The 16,035-nt window shown below is 45.7% G+C and overlaps 1 protein-coding gene across 1 annotated transcript in view; it reads left to right on the top strand.

Annotated features, from left to right (window-relative positions):
* TMEM104 (transmembrane protein 104) overlaps positions 1 to 16,035 on the top strand; it is a 42,395-nt gene that overhangs the window by 20,744 nt on the left and 5,616 nt on the right. The window contains exon 8 of the mRNA XM_082293903.1: positions 6,312 to 6,405. Coding sequence (XP_082150029.1) covers positions 6,312 to 6,405 — 94 coding nt within the window. The remainder of the gene's footprint in view (positions 1 to 6,311; positions 6,406 to 16,035) is intronic.

Below are 16,035 nucleotides of genomic sequence, written 5' to 3'. Positions count from 1 at the left end.
GCCCTGGCAGGAGTAACTGGAGCCCACCATGGGGTAGCACTGCAGTAGCTACAACTTGAAATGGGTGCAGAAGAGCTTGCAGAGGCTGCAGGTGTGTGCTGGGGGAGCTGCAGGTAGGTCTGAAATGCCATGAAGCTGTTTTCTTTATCTAGGAGTCCCAAACAAGAGTGGGGAAAGCACCGTGCCTTTAATATTTCTCTCCAAGTCAGCCCTAAAAATTCCTTGAGGATGTGAATAGAACACCAGTTCCTAAGGAATTACTGAAGGTGATAGGTCTGGTTCAGCCTTCCAACCAGTAATAAAACCTCTGACCTGGACCCATGCCAATAAATCCAGCTTTGCTGTTTGGACCTGTTTTTTTCCCTACGTGTGACACACTCTAGTGGAAAGCACCTGAGGTGGGAACAGAGTATCCCAGTTCCCTGACATCTTCTTTGCTCTCTGTACTTGCGCAGTCTGGTTTTGTTGGATTGTTTCATCTGTCCCTTCCAGTGCTCATCTGGGTTGTGAAATAGCTCTGAGCTCGGGGACGTCTTGCAGAAGCAGAGGGAGTGTCAGAGTTGCACTTTTGACAGTATGTAAGAAATGTCTGCTTTTTCCTGCCGTGCTCAAGGAGACTTTCCTTGCATCTGAGCACAGAATCAAGCAAAGCTTCCTTTGGCAAGTGCTTGTCCAGTTGAGCCTGTGTCTTCTTGTTGGTGTCAGGCTTTGCTGTGGAAATGTTGTGTACCTACAGTCCAGTGTCAAGCATTCAACCTTTGGCTCTCTTGCAAAAGTATCAAAGTCTACCAAGGAGAGTGATCCATTTTATTATAGCAGTGACTTTTTTTATGAGATCTGCTCTTACCCCTCTTTAGGGCAGGGTTATTTGCTGTGCTGTCTTCTGGGGCAGAGGTACCATTGCTCAACAGCTGTGAAATTTAAACATCAATATCTGCAGAGATGGAGTTGATACCATCCTAAGGTGAAGTTTGTCTGAGATGTTGTCACTTCTATCAAAAGGAAGCAAGAACTCCAAATAATTAAATGGTTTGGGGCAGGTTCTGGTTTTGAATGACGGTGTGAAAGGCTGGGAGGAGGAAAAGGAAAAGGCAGGGTGGCTGGGGGCCCAAATGGAGATGGATATCTAAGGAGTGAGCACTACAACACCTCTTCTCCATCTTCACATTAAAACTGAGGGATCATTGCTCTGTTATCTGAAACTTAGTAACTTCTCATTGGTATGATAGCCCTGTGCTGCACAAATTATTTTATTCAAAATCTCTTGAACTTTTTGCTCTGCTCTTGGCACATTTGCTGCATTTAACAATCATGGTCTCACTTTGCTCAGGTACCTACCCTGCTTCCACCCAATCTTTCTGAAAGTTTCAAGGCTCTGAATCAATAAGAAGCAATTGCTACTGGTTTTAATTCACTACTTGGCAAGCACCAAAGATAGATGTAATTCTTACAGATGAGTTTGTGTAGCATGAAAACAATCAAGTTCTGATGACAGTTATGAATGAGGCTGGTTTTTCAGATGGTCCTCTTGCAAATGTATGCAGGCACTAGCCATAATGCTGTAACTACTGCATCTAATACATGAATCAGCCACGTTTTGGATGCTAATTGTGCTTCCTGAGCTGTATTGGCTGCTTCTGTAAAAGCCACATGCTGAGCAGCAGATGAAAGCTATTGAACTGTACTGGTTCAGAGTGATAGATGGACCCTTCAGGTCAATAAAGAACCCGTTTGGTCAAACAGCCCTCTGACTGGCTTAAAGCATGTTTGTATGGTCTGAAAGACTCCTGGCATTAGCTGGCCATCACTGAGTGGTTGAGAGCTCTCTTGGTGGTCCTCTTGGCTGCAACTAAGCTGATAAAAACCAACCAGATGTCCTATTAACGCTTGATCTTACTCTTGCTTTTATAAGATAATCCAATAAACAAGGTTATGTAACCAAGTTTTAACAGAAGAGCTTTAATAAAATATACTTTTAAAAATATATAAATATATATAAAAATATATTCCAGGCAACGGTAAGCCCTAGCTAGTTCCCCTGTGGCAAGAAGACTCGAGTTGACCAGCCTGCTTTTTCATTTTGAAATACTGAGAGCTGACAGGTGCAGAGGCTGGGAAAGTGGTGTCAGCTGAGTTGCCAGCTCAGGAAAGATCCCAAACCTTGGTGCCTGTACTGCTGTGGCTTGGCTTGGTGGGAGGAATGGATTTGAAGACCCTCCCAGCAGCTGAGGAAGCTGGTGTGCTGCTTGTGGCTCCTACTAGCCTGCAGGGAAGAGTATAATTCAGGGTGACAAGCTGCTGTTCTTTCTTATACCCTCGCTGGTTTCTCATTTTTTGACTGGGAATGTCAGTAAAAGCAACAAAAACACTGTCCTTTTTAGTCATCAGTGTGCTGGATTTTCATGCTGTTTTTCAGCATGAGAAAGGAAGGAAAAATAAAGAATTTTTCATTTATTTGCTGTGTGTGGGTTCCACATACCCTTCACTATGAGCCTGGTGATTTACCAGGCCTTTCCCGTTTAATGGAGGAGCTTGGAGGGAAATGAGGGAATCACTCCTAATAGCCAGCTCTGTGCAAAGGGACTGTAATGGCTTCTCTCTGACATCCAGTGAATTTAGACAGCATTTAATAGTTTCAGTTCTCTTCAGCTGAAGGAAGCATTCCTTTACCTTGTTTCAGTTTAGCAATAAGTCAGCCCCCTATGCCTGCTTGTTTCTGTTAAGAAACCACTTCACTAGCAGGAAAATCTTACTTAAAGTAGACTATGCCCATTCTGCCTTGGGTGGGTTTATTTGCTGAAGCTTAGGAAGAGAATGATAGACTCCTTGAAAATACCTCAACTGACTCAAGAGGTGAACTGGAAAACTTGGGAGGGTTTTTTTCATGTGCCAGGGCTCTGCATATTTGAAATCTGACAGGGCTGATACAGTTTTCTGTGTAGGTTTTAGATTGTTTGAATTATGTGTATAATGAAGCACTTGGTAAATTATTTCCCTCTGGGAGAGACTTGAGCTTGGAAAACATCAGGTAGAAAGTTTGGGTGTATGTCTGAGGTGCTTATTTGGTCTTATTTTTTCCTTAGGGAGAAGTCATAAAACTAATTAACTTAATGGGTCAGAAGAGCACTGAGGTGTCTGGCACAGCGAGGTAGAGGAAGCAGACATCCTCCTGCTAAGAGCTGTGATCTCATCCTTTTGGGGATGTGTTTTTAAATAGGGTTCCTGGCCTTGGGACTCTTCTGATGGTTGATGGTGAGATTAGCTCTAATCCAGGGACTGAGTCTTTGTCCTCACATCCTGACTGTTGGTGAGAAACTGGCCCCTTTTTCCTGCCCTGTGCTCAATCCTGTTAAGCTGTACACAACTTCACTTCAAAATGATGTTAATCTGGCTGTTTAACATCCTATTCTGCCTAGCCTTTCTCCTCCCAAGCAGTCCAGTGTGTTCTGTAGCTTTCCTTCCTAAAAGTGGTTGGCACAAATCCCTGCAGAGCAGGGCAACCTCAACTCATTGCAGGCCTTAGCATTGTTTGTATTGATCCATGGATATCCACCTTGGATCACTAATGGGTGTCAAGTGGAAAAGGTAATAAATTTCTGTTGCACTAGAATTAACCAGGATCTTGTTAAGAACAGAAGACACTGATCATCCTAAAGGATTGGGGGGGCATTCAACCATTCAAGCACAACAACTTGTATCTCTTCCCCATGAGTTAAACAGTAAAGGCCAGAGAGGAGGAGAGTTGAAAACTTTGCTGAATGGATTTAGTTGTTTAAGGTACTCTGCAGACTGGAGAATAACTGCAAAAGGTGAAGGACATCCAGGTTCTTCCAGCACCTAAGGATGCTTTGTGATGCTTTTCAGCAACTGAGCCCCAAATCTACTTTAATATAGCCTCTTTCCTCAGTGGGTGAGGCAAATCTGTGTTTCAGACCCAGCTGCTTTGGTGCTTGGTGATTTTGTGTCAATCCTTGCTATGGTTTGAGGGGCTGTTTTGCCAATTGGATCTGGAGCATTCTCATTTGCAGCAGACACCTGGTCCTTAATTATCACCATCCTTAGTCTGTGTCTCTGTGTTCAGCGCTTTCTGATGCAGGAGCTATAAACTGATTTGAAGGGAGGCTGTGTTGAGCAGTGTTGGGAGAGAAGGTTGAAAGAGATTAGTCACAAACTCAAGAATACTCTTCGGTAAGAGAGTTGGTGTCTACTTTTGTTTGCTTTGGGCCCTTGTCCTACATCACATTTTAGTCAAAGGTTTATTTAGTCTGTTGGGGTTTGTGCACTGCTCTAGGGTGGAGTGGCAGTCCCTACTGGGCAGGAGAGTGGAGTTAAGCTGCCAATTAGAAGAAAGGAACAAGAGGGAGAAGAGTAAAAAAAGGCTTGTAACTGGCTGGTTTGCTTCTGTGTTAAAACCTCAAGTCCCATAACTGTTAAAGCTGGTTTGGCTCTCAGTCTTGCCAGTTATGCCTGTGGCATTGTGTTCTCTGTGATTTCGGTGTTTCCTCCAACAACCATCAACTGCTTCACAAATCTGAATTCTGTGCATGCTTCCTGTCCTTTTTTTAAATCTGAGCAGAAAAAGCAAGACTTGGTGTAAGCAATGGTCCTGGATCAGAATATATCCCTACCGAGCAACATGTCAAACCAAGGGTTCTCTCCCCTGCTCCCCTTCTGGGTTTACTTTCATCACCTGAGAATACTTGTGATGTGAGGCATTTCCAATTTGCCTTGCAGATATTCTGAAACTGTCTCAAAAAAGGTTTCTTGGGGTTGTGCTAGTCTTAAAATAGCTTGCATTCTGTTCTGTCCTGACTCTGTTGGGGTTGACAGAGACCTTGAGGCTCAGCAGACCTGCCCCTTTGAGTCCCAGTTCTTCACTTCTGGTGACACCTTTTCTTGAACTGCTTTAAGAAGTCATGGAAAAGAGCAATGTGTAAATATTAATGTTGAATATTTGTCTTTAAAAATCTCTTTGGGATGCTCTACAAACCTTTGCTGTGTATGCTGTGGCTTTCTAAGCACTGCCTGCTTACAGCGTTTGGACATGTTAGCGTATCACTAGCTGGTGCCATCCCATGGAGGACAGGCAGGGCTCTCTTCAGTAACACCCATTTTGTCTCCCTGTCACAAGTAGCTTCTCTCAATCTGTGTTCAGACTGCAGCCAAGGTCTGTTTCTTCCTGCAGTGAAGCCTTTTCTCTTCTCTTCTCTCTGGGGTAGGTAAGGCTCGAGTGCTGCGTAGTGCCCAAGCAGAGGTGACAGTGCTGCGCAGGACATGTCACCTCTGGGTATGGGCTGATAGCATGGTTGCCTTGTGTGCTCTAGGAGGTGCTAGAAGAAACTCTCATGGGCAGCTGTATAATCCAGGTTTCTAGGATGGATCTTTGTTGGATGTATTTTGCAGCCCAGCTGGAAGAGATGCAGCAGATTGGTGCTGCAGTGTACCCCAGTTTAATTTGCCCCGTCCCTGGAAGTGTTCAAGGTCAGGTTGGACAGGGCTTTGAGCAACTTGGTCTAGAGCAAGGTCTCTGCCCATGGCAGGGGGTGGGAACGAGATCCCAAATCTCAATCAAACCAATCTGTGATTCTATGAAACACCAGTCTCTTAATAGACATCCAGGAGGGCAGTGAGGAAGTTCTTCATTGAAGAACCTTTACTTTCCACACTGAATTAAGCTCTTTCTTATGAGTATCTCTTTGATGACTTTTTTCCTGACTTTGAACAGGTTTTCAGCTTCCTGGAGCTGAACTGTTACACTGTAGCATCCCACTATCTGATTTTACATATAAAAAAAAACCTCTGTGTTTTACACAAGCTCCTTAAAGCGTGGGGGGAAAAAGCTCCAGGCAGACCTGGCTCCGTTGCAGTTGAGCCTGGGATACCCCGAAGCCACCCCATCAATGTTAATGGAAGCAGACTGGTCAGGGCTATTGCTATTCAGACCTAAACTGAGCCTGTACTTGGGCAAAGAGGCCACAGTTTAATATTTAATGTTCTGTAAGGCTACACTGAGAGCTTTTACTGAAATGTGTCAGTAAAGGAGTGCTGTAGCAGTGATAGCAAACAGCTGAGAGCTAAGAGGATCCTGAGCTCCACTTCTGCCTGAGGCATGTTCTCTGATACCCAACAGCTTACTTGACCCCCTGTGTCTCAGCCAACTTAGCTGTAAAATTAAGCAACAAAGAAAGCTTCATGACAAACGGACATGTCTGGAGTGAACTTTCAGTGCAAGCTTTGTTCTACTGATAAATTCATCTTGCTGGCAGAATTTCTGTTTTTTAACCTAATGTGTGATTTTGTTGTCCTTCCAGGCAGCATTCACGCTCCTCCTGGGTCCTTTCACCTTCTTCAATGTGCAGAAGACCAAGTATCTTCAAATCATGACGTCCCTCATGAGATGGATAGGTGAGTCTTTGCAGAGACTCAGCCACCTCTTTACCATTGATGGAACCTGAGTCATGCCACTGACACTTCTCTTTGGCAAGATCTTCTTGTTTGGGAGCAAGTGCTTGTCAAAACAACCTCTTTGAGGACAATTGTGCAGGCCTAATAAATCTTTGAGGAGAAAGTTTTTAGTCTAGGATGAAATTGTTCTCAATCAGACATGGATGGTAAATGAAGTTTTAGTCTGGTTTGTGTGAGGGGCAGAAGAGGTTTGGCAGTCTCCTGTCTGGGTGCTGACTGTGATACCCACCAGTTGGAAGTTTCTCCTTCTCACAGCATATGCACAACAGACTTTAGACAATCTTTGTTTTGATCTGAAAACAAAAGGCATTTCTGTCAGACTTTCCACCCTTAGTTTTATCATCTGCTTGCATTTATTTTCCTGGGCCTTCCTTTATGGTAGGATGTGCTGCATTGGAAACCCCCAAACCAATGTGTGTTGTCCTTGGGAAGTCCTGCTCCTATGAGTTCTTTCCAAAATATTGCCAAGAGCTTCTGGGAAGACAGATCATTCCCTTAAGGGAAGTAAGACATCACTCCTCTTTTTTTTCCCAATGCCTTTGTCATTCAAAGATGCAGCTGCCTCACGTCTGGCTTGTGTGTGTACCTGCCCTTAAAGGCTGAGAGGTGTGTGTGGGTTGTGTAGGTTTATGTTCAGGTTTGTCTATTTTTGTGTCACCTAGACAGAGTGACTGATACTCAGGGTTAATAAAGAGCATTTCTGCAGGTTAATGACCAGCATTTCTGCAGGTTAACAGTCTCCTGGTGTGTGAATCCAGACCATTCAAGCACAGAATTAGCTCTGTTTATATCTATTACTGAAATAAGAAGAAAAGCTGCTTCTCTAACTATTTCCCATTACACACATGCTCTTGACCTGACTGCAGTTGGATATTGTCCCTTCTCTGTGAATTCATCCTGTCTGGAAGTGGCTGACAGTCACTGCAGAGGAATAGAGATCCTCTGTTCTAGAGAATTCCTGAGATGGGGTTAAGCAGTTGACACCTAGGAAAATTAAGTTGGATTTTAAGCTCTCAAGTCTCAGATGTTGAACAGTTTGACTTTGGATGGTGTGAAAATCCTGAATGCCTGTTTTTCTCCTTTGTTGTCTGAGCACATGAAAGGTTTGAAAGCCCCCCAGTTCTTCAGAGAAAGAGGTTATTTCATTAAGGGGTACTAAAGGAAATGAGGAAGTTTTGCGTTTGGGTTTTTTTTTTTTCTTTAATGAGAGTGATCTCTGCTCAGCTGACTGGCCTGATTCCAGTCACCCTGCCTCCTCTTCCCTGGTAAAGACATAAGTCAGACCTCATCCTGTCTGTGTGACAGCCTGATGCCTGCCTCATCTGCCATTGGTTTCCCTTTAGCCAGCTCCTTCCAGTACGAGGATTGCTAAACCTTGGCACGATGGCAGAGCTGTTCCTCTTTTTCATCACTTGATGGAGAGGGATAAAGGCAGTGTTTGGAGAAGTGTAGGGGAAATTCATGCTTTGGCCTGATTGATTCCTGCGTCAGCACACTGGGGAACAGCTGCCCCAGATAATGATAGTTAATGACCCTGACAGCACCTCAGTGGCTACTTAGAAGAACGGATTCCATATGTGTACAATGAGGGATAGATTTATCGGGAAAGATAATTCATCAAAAAGCCATGTGATGCAGGGAGCAGAGGAAAGCTCTTGCTGCAGATCCTGGGGTAAGGATCAATCCCGTACTGCTGAGATTTGTCAAGCTGGCTTCTCCCATGTCCTCACATCACTGCTGTCCCCTCCTCCAAAAGCAGGGCTGTGAGTTAAACACAGGTTGGTACTTTTTGAGCTTAGATCCTAAAGAATAGTCTTGGGTAGTGTTTTGTGGTCTTCTGGACTTTTCCTGCCTGTATGCCAATGGCAAGATGTGAACTCCTTGTCCTGTGTAAACTGTGCCTTTCCTTCACCTTCCTTGGGTTGGTTTTAGCCGTGTGGTGCTGAGGGTGGTTCTGCAAAGCACTGTGAGCAGCAGAGCAACACTGGAGCTTCCCTCCTGCCTGTTTGTTGTGCTGGGGAAAAAAACATTCCCATGTGGACAGTGGCTGATTCAGCTTACCTGTGCTCATGGTGTGGATGGGAATCTGACCCGTGCTTTGCATCATGATTTGAAAAAAATCAAGCCTCCCTGAGCTGGAAGGTCAGTACAGACTTTGCAATGTGCCTGTCACAGGACCCACCACACACCCTTCTCTCCAGCCTGGTGGAAAGTTCCTGGATTTCAGAGCAGAAGGGGCTGATGTAAAGCAGCACTGCCCCAGGTGTACTGGTGATTCAAATGATAGTGGCTGAGAGGATGGTTCTTGGCAGCAGAGAGAGCTAGCTGTGTGTGAAGGTCATTTCTGCTGGTGTTTGTAACAGTGTCAGCCTTGCCTTTGAAAGTTGCTTTCCCTCTTTCTCCTGATCTAAGTGATAATCAAATGTCACCAAGCCTCTTCCGTAGCCTTGTGCTCATTACAAGCAGCACATCGGCTATCAAAGCCTACAGCAGTCTCTTTCCACACCTCACAGATAAAAAAAAAAAATCATTCTCTCTCTGAAAAATAGGCTTAAACACTGGGATCTGAGCTGGAAATTAAAAATGGGCCAGTTCAAAGAATGTGGAGATGTTCCAGGGATGTTCATCCCTTCATCTGGCATCCTCCCAGGATAAGGGACTAAGCCAGGACAGGCACCTCTGAAGCCTCTGAAAGGAGAAAGTTGAAGGAGGAGCTTGCAAGCCCAAGTGTTGTGCTGCTAGAGAGCTCAGACAGATGGGCTCTTCTTGTCTGGGCCTGTTGATCACAGACAGCTCATCTGGAAAGAAGACTGGCATGGCAAGGCACTTCCCTGCCAGGACTGATAGGAGCACAGAGGGTGGATCTGTGTCTCCAGGTGGAGTGGGGCTGGTGGCAGAGAGGGCTTCCAGAGGAATCGAGCTGTTGCCAGTCTTCTGAAGAGTAGCAGCTCACACACTTGGCTGCAGAACTGGCTGTCACTTGCCATGGGTGAGTGCCAATGGTTAAATTCAGTGCAGCAGTTGGTGCTTGAACTGCTGGCCTTATCCTTGCTTAGAGATCTCTGTTCTCCAGGAGCTGGCAGGTGTGTAAGGCTTTGCCTACCCAAGTTCTCATCCCTTTCCCAATGCAGAAGCTCCTCAGACTGCTTTGTCAGCCTTTTGCAGGTACCTAAAGCTGCCTTGGGAGATGGAGCACAGGCACCCTAAGGGGTTCAACAGGGAGCCTGCCTGCTGTGCTTCCCTGGAGAAAGGGCCAGTCATGAAAAATCATTTGGTTTAAATCCTGACAATGTGCTTACAGTGAAGCCTTGTTTTGATTTGTGGTTAGAACCTTGTTGGCTCACCCGGCTCTGGGGCCATGTGAGTACAGATTGTTCCTATGGGGTGGGGAGGTGTCAATCACCCCAAGACAGGAGGGTCCTTCCCCAAAGTGTAATTCCTTCCTTCCTTTCAGCTCCCTTCTACCTCAGCCTCGGGAAAGTGTAAAGCTGTTATTAGGTCAATTCCTTTACCAGTTTTGGAGCCTTTTTCCAGGTCTTGTACAAAGTTATTGGAGCAGGGCTTCCTGCTGAAGGCTAAACCAACTAAGCCATCAATAAATTAGAGCTGTTGATATTTTCAATTCTGCTGTTTGGACTTCTGGCACTTTTTTTTTTCCTGGAGGGTTTAAATCTATGGTGGCAATGGATTACTCTCTAAAGAGATTTGATTGTCTAGCTGGTTTTTTTCCCTCTCATTTCTTCAGTCCTGATCAAGTGGATGCTGTTAGGGGAGAGCTGCTGAAGGTCACAGCCCAACAAGAGGGACTGAGCCAGGCGAGTCCCATGCACCTCTCAAAGCAGAGGGGACACAGCTCGCTGGGGCACAGCCCTACCTCTTTATTATTGGATAATATTGGATAATAACTGTCTAGCAGCATCATGGGTTAGGATATGGATTAGGAAAGATAACAAAAGGACAGAGCTTGGTGGAGCTCAGCATCAAACGTTGGGCTATTGTGTATTAAGCAGCTAACCCGATTAATTGCAGCCTGTTGCAGCCCGAGATGTGGAGCTCTATAGGTGAGGACTGCTGGCTTTAAAGACATTGGTAGCATGATTATCACTGCTGTTATTAAATTGTCTCTGCCAAATGTTCCCAGACAGCTCCCACGTGGGGCCTGTGCTCTGAGTGCTGCTTGTGATGCTGTATTGTAGTTATTAGAAAGTATTGTATTTTAATGAAGAGATGGTTTATAGAGTAATAAACTTCTGGGTTTGGTTGAACAGGCTCAGTTCTCTCTCCCTGTTGGATCACACCACATCTATTCAAGTAAATGCAGCCCTTGAGACAAAGCCTTCCCAACCCTGCCCAAACAATGATCTCACAATTACATGCCCAGGAATAAAATCTCTCCTCTATCTCTTTCCCCTGGCCAGTAAGATGGAGGGAAAGCAGACAAGAATTGCCAAGAAGTCTGTGTTAAACCCTTTTTTTTTCCATCCTGTCCCCTTCCAGGATACTTGGTAGAAGGCTTCAGGGGAAGAAACTAGGAAAGGGCTCTGCAGAGCGTGACAGTGGGGCTGACTTTCTGTATCTGCTGCTTTCTCTGGTAGTTCTGCTCTTTCCACCAGAGCCCTGCTCTTTACAGCACTGCTCTGCAGAGAGCTGTTCTCAGACCATCTCACCTTGTGAGCAGTCTCAGGTAACTGTCACTGCCATCCTTAGCAGCAGAACTATCTGTGCTGGAGTTGATTTGGTGCAGAAACCTGGAGTCACTGTGCTACATCCCTTCCACTGCTGAGACTAAGAATTACAGAGGAGGCTGATTTAGGAGGGAGTGACAGTTATCTGAAGTCCTGCATTTCCAGTCTCCTGCCGAGAAATTAGTCTGCCAATGCCCACAGTCCTCAAGGTGGGCGGTCTCTTTTCACATCAGAAATGGAGCTTTCTGCAAATAGCTTAAGGAGGGATCATTGTGATCTCTGCCCCTCTCCTTTCACACTGCAGGGCATACAGGAGGCTGAGGGGATTGGACTGTAAATCAGGACACTGTTGCATGTTCGTTCTGACAAGCTGCTTCAACAAAGTTACTTCATGTTCTTATATCTCTTTTGGAGCAGATGAAGCTGCTGCCAGAGCCCAGGGTAAATAATTCACTAAGAGAAGTGAATATATTTATGAAGAGTTAGTTAAAATGCTGTGCTTCTGTCATGCCTGCTTTTGGAATTGTCGACTGAGGAGCTCATTTCAGTACTGTTTATGGGGGGCAGTGGGGTGAAGCAGTGCCTGTGTGAGGGAAAGAGCCTTGTGAGCTTCAGATGCAGATGGAGAGTGATTTGCAGTGCTGGACGGGACCACTGAGATCCTGCCTGAGGAGATGATGCTCCTGAAAAGAGCACTTTATTCAGGCAGCAGGAGACACTGATGAGTCTGAGAGCTGAAGAAAGGGAGCTGGAAATGTAAGGACATGTTCAACCCTGCAGAAGGGTCTGGATGACTGTGCCCAGGCAGGTTTTCAGAATGGGGCTGTGGCATGAAAAGTTGCTCTCTGTTCAGAGTGGATGTTGGTTGAACAAGATGATAAAAAACTTTGCTGTGTAGGGCCCAAGGCAGGATGGGCAAGATGTGCCTAAGTCTGCAGAGCACCTGGATTTCAGGGAACATGGGTGCTCTGCAACTAGTGTTTTCCAAAGCATGCACAGCCATAGTTTGGGCTCACAGTGACACTGAAGTGTGTATTATTCCCTTCTCTCAGAAGAGTAAATTCTGACATGGACAGAGAAGTGACTGTCAGAGCTAATAGGCCAAGCCAGCAGCAGAGCTGAGAGCAGAGTCCTGGTTGCAGAGGCTTTATGGTTCTTCTGCCAAAGGTGACCGGCAGAGAGGGGACCATAAACTACACGGGTAATTTTCCACCCGAAGCAAACAAGCCTCGCTGGCTGCTCTTTCCTTCCCATATGTTGAGAAAAAGCATCTGTGATAAACGCCCGAGTGCAGAGCCATTTTTCTCCCTGTGAACTGTTGCTGGTGTGCAGATGTCTGTGGGACCAGCTGATGTGGGCTGAGATGAGGCAGCTACACTGGTTTCATGGCAGGAGTTGTTACCATAATTGGGGAAGCTACTTGTAAATGTTGGTTATGATATTGCAAGCCTGATGAAGAAAAGCAGGGAAATTATGCCCTTAGAGCAAAGAAGCTCCACTGAACTGCTTTTGACAGCCAAAAAGCCCTGGTAGTACTTTTTAAATGGAATTTCCCTTTGTGAAGGAAAGGGGCTCCACCTGGCCCAAGGCAGCAGGTACAAGCCAGGCCTGGGGGAGTGGAGGTGCTTTTTCTTGCCTTCTTGGTAAGCTGTGTCACACTTCTGTGTATGAGCAACAGTCCCCTGCCATGTGGACTCTGCCTCAGGCTTTGGGGCAGGGAGGGTAACACTGTCCCTGCAAGTCCCTGCTCTCCATTAGAGGAAGGAGCCACAGTGATGTTCCACAACTTTTGCTCATACCTTTCTTCTGGGAAGTAATTTCCCTCCTCTTTTCCTTCTGACATCTCTCTCCAGAGAATTGCTGTCTTCTATGAACATATCCATCTTGCTTCCCCACAGTCTCTGCACTCATAAATCCTTCATCTTCTTAGAGATGGTGTTTTAGGCTCTGTCATTGTCAAATCCGATCCTTAACTACTGCAGCTCCCACATCTGATGAAGCAAACCTGGTTTTCATGTTACCTCTTTACTGTCAATTCATACAGAAACCACCTCTAAGGTTGGAGAAATTAATCAGTTGCTGCTCTGGAATTTATGGAGAACCGGAGGTCATGAACAAATGGCAGGATATAGCTTCTGCAAAAGAAACTGGCTAAATGAGTTTTAAATTTAAAAATCAATGTCTTAATTTCAGATACTTTGTTCTGCCAGCATGTTGAACTCCAGCTGTGCTTTAATACTTCAAATGCCACAGGATCCAGAATGCCTGGTGGTTCCAGAGCTGCAGTGGGCTCTTCAGCTTGCCCACATCACTGCTGGAAGGCAGCTGACTCTGAGAAGGGGCACCAACATCCTAGAAAGACATCAGCAGGGAAGTAGACAGCACAAGTGTCAGGTGGGGATGCAGAACTGTCTCGATGTGCTCCTGGGCTGTTCAGAGTGTACAGAGCAGATGCTCCTATTTTTATGCCCTTTCTATGAAAGAGCTGCCTAATGTTAAATTAAATGAGATCTGTTCCTCTGTTTAAGAGTGGCCTGCTGTGTTTTGACTTGATAGGGGATTGAGGTGGGGAGAAATCTTCCCCTTTCTAAAGAGACTGGGTTTAGGAAGCTCCTGAAAACATCTTCCTCTTGGAATCCATCATGCTGCTTAATGTATGAAAAGGGAAGCAAGCGGCGTGCGTTGGGATAGGGTGATCCGTTATCATTATTTCCTGGCATATTGATTCTCTGCTTGGACAGGAAAGCTCTGTCACACCATCAGCCGGCAGTGACGGATGGCCCTGCCACAAACGTGTCATGGCAGCAGCTCAGACAAATGGCTGGGGGGTAGGGGAGCAGCCAGGCGTGGGGTGGCTGCACACCACTGCCTCTCTGGGTCCCTGGAAGGCATGGCAGGCAGGTGTGGTGATGTTCTCTCCAGGCTTTCCTTGTAGAAGGAGGAATGGGAGTAGGGACAGGGCTGGAGAAGATGTGAACATCTCACAAGTACCATGTCTTGCAGGGATGCAAGGGGGGCTTAAGCCAGAAGCTTGTTCTGAGCATCAGTTCTTGCAGGAACCTACCATGACAGGGAAAAAATGTGTTTGAGGCTTGGACTTATTTTCTTTTCTGCAATAGCCTTTCTGCAGAGAGATGAAGCTCATGTACAAACACCATTTTTCATTTACAGAGGTGTTTTCTCTGACTTTGTAAAACGATCCTTAAACTCAGAATGGCTAAATTATCTTCACTGCTTCTCTGCAGCTCTGTTATGTTTCTATCAAAATGCACAAAAATGTATTTCTTAATATCCCCAGACTCCCATATTTCCCGAACTGTACTACTTTGGATGTCTGCTCATCCGTATTCATCTTTACTTCACCTGCAAGAACCAGAGCAGAACTGCCCTGTCTCTGAATCAACATCTCCTGAGTCAAGCAGGAGAGGCAGCAGTAGCTGACTGCAGGGCCTGCTTTATCTGAGAAGAGCATTTGTTCCTCAAATAGTGAGGGGAACAAAGAAAGTCTGTAGGAGAGGCAGTTGGATGGTTGGGATGAGATTCATCACAAGTTTTCCTTTATGGCATAGCCCCTCTTTATTTTTTTCCTCAGGCTCACTCATATCCTTCACTAAAAATGATGCTCGAACACCTAGAGGAGACAAGATGAGACAAGAAGTGGCCTCTGTGCCTTGCTAACTGCCAAGCCTGTGGTGTGGGGGCTTGGAGTGGGTTTAACACTGTGGAAAAATCAGGACAAGCAAAACCCTTGATTGCTTTTTAAGCATTTATATAAAACAAGGCTCAAAGCAAATTTTTCATATAACCAACTAACAATCCTTGGTGCCATCACTGTTGACCTTGCTTTGTGGCTCCAGGTGCTGTTGATCATGGTCTGAAGGTGTTTCATCCCTGGAACACGTTGCTTGTCCTCTGTTCTGTGTGGAGAGGAACACATCAAGGGGTTTCTGTGAATCCATGTCTTACTTCACCAGGATCCTTGTGGTGAAGAAACGCTGTTGGACAGCTGATGTGACAACAATAGGTGACATGAAATAGTGTCATGTGACTCTGCCTTCAGCCTGCTGTCCTGGGTAGGGGATGTGAGTGGGAGCTTCGTGTGTGCCTGAGGATCCTGTGCTGCCTCTTTTCTGCTCAAAGCTGCCTGTCAGTCAGCCTGTCATCTTCTTTTCATTTTGACTTATCATCCAGATCATATCTAGGTTTCAGAGTTTCATTTTTGGGTTTGCCTCCTCTCAGGGACAGAGAGATAAATTTGACATGCAAGTGTTTTAGCTCTCCAGTTCCAGGAGTGAGAAACTCTTCTGCCACAGGGAGTGAGAGAAAACAACCGTGGGGCAGGGCTTTTGTTGTCCTCTCTGAGGCTGGAACTGTGCAAGGGAGGTGTCCAGTTTACCCAGCACCATTTCTCTCAAGGATCTTGCATCTGCAGAGCACCAGTGCTCAGGCAGGGGAAGCAGAGCTTACCTTGTTGGAAGCAAAACTAGTTTGGATCTTAGTATTGGATCCTCACTCCTTGTAATTTTAATAAATTTCTGAAACGCACATTTAATGAAAAACAAATGTATTAAATTCTAGTTGTTTAAGCCAAAGACCATCCATCATTTAGGGAATCCACAAGAACTCTGTTCCTTCAGTGTTCCTGCCAAAAAAGCACGTGTTGGGGCAGAGGAGAGCCTGTGGGAGACACTTCAAGGATGGGGTGCCTGCCTGAAAGTGCCCCTGAACTGGTCCTGTTGGCACTGGTGCAGAAAGTGGGGCTTTGAGCCAATGGTGAGAGTGGGTTTGGGGGATGGAAATAGGTCACTCATTACTGTGTTGTGCAGAACCTGAGGAGATTCACTGTCTAGTGTGCAGGGGAAGAGGTGTGAGACTTTTGAGTCAC

This window comes from Coloeus monedula (genome assembly GCF_965178545.1).
Source record: "Coloeus monedula genome assembly, chromosome: 19".
Taxonomy (NCBI): domain Eukaryota; kingdom Metazoa; phylum Chordata; class Aves; order Passeriformes; family Corvidae; genus Coloeus; species Coloeus monedula.
Note: the sequence above shows the minus strand (reverse complement) of the source record. Positions and strands in the feature narration are given on the sequence as shown.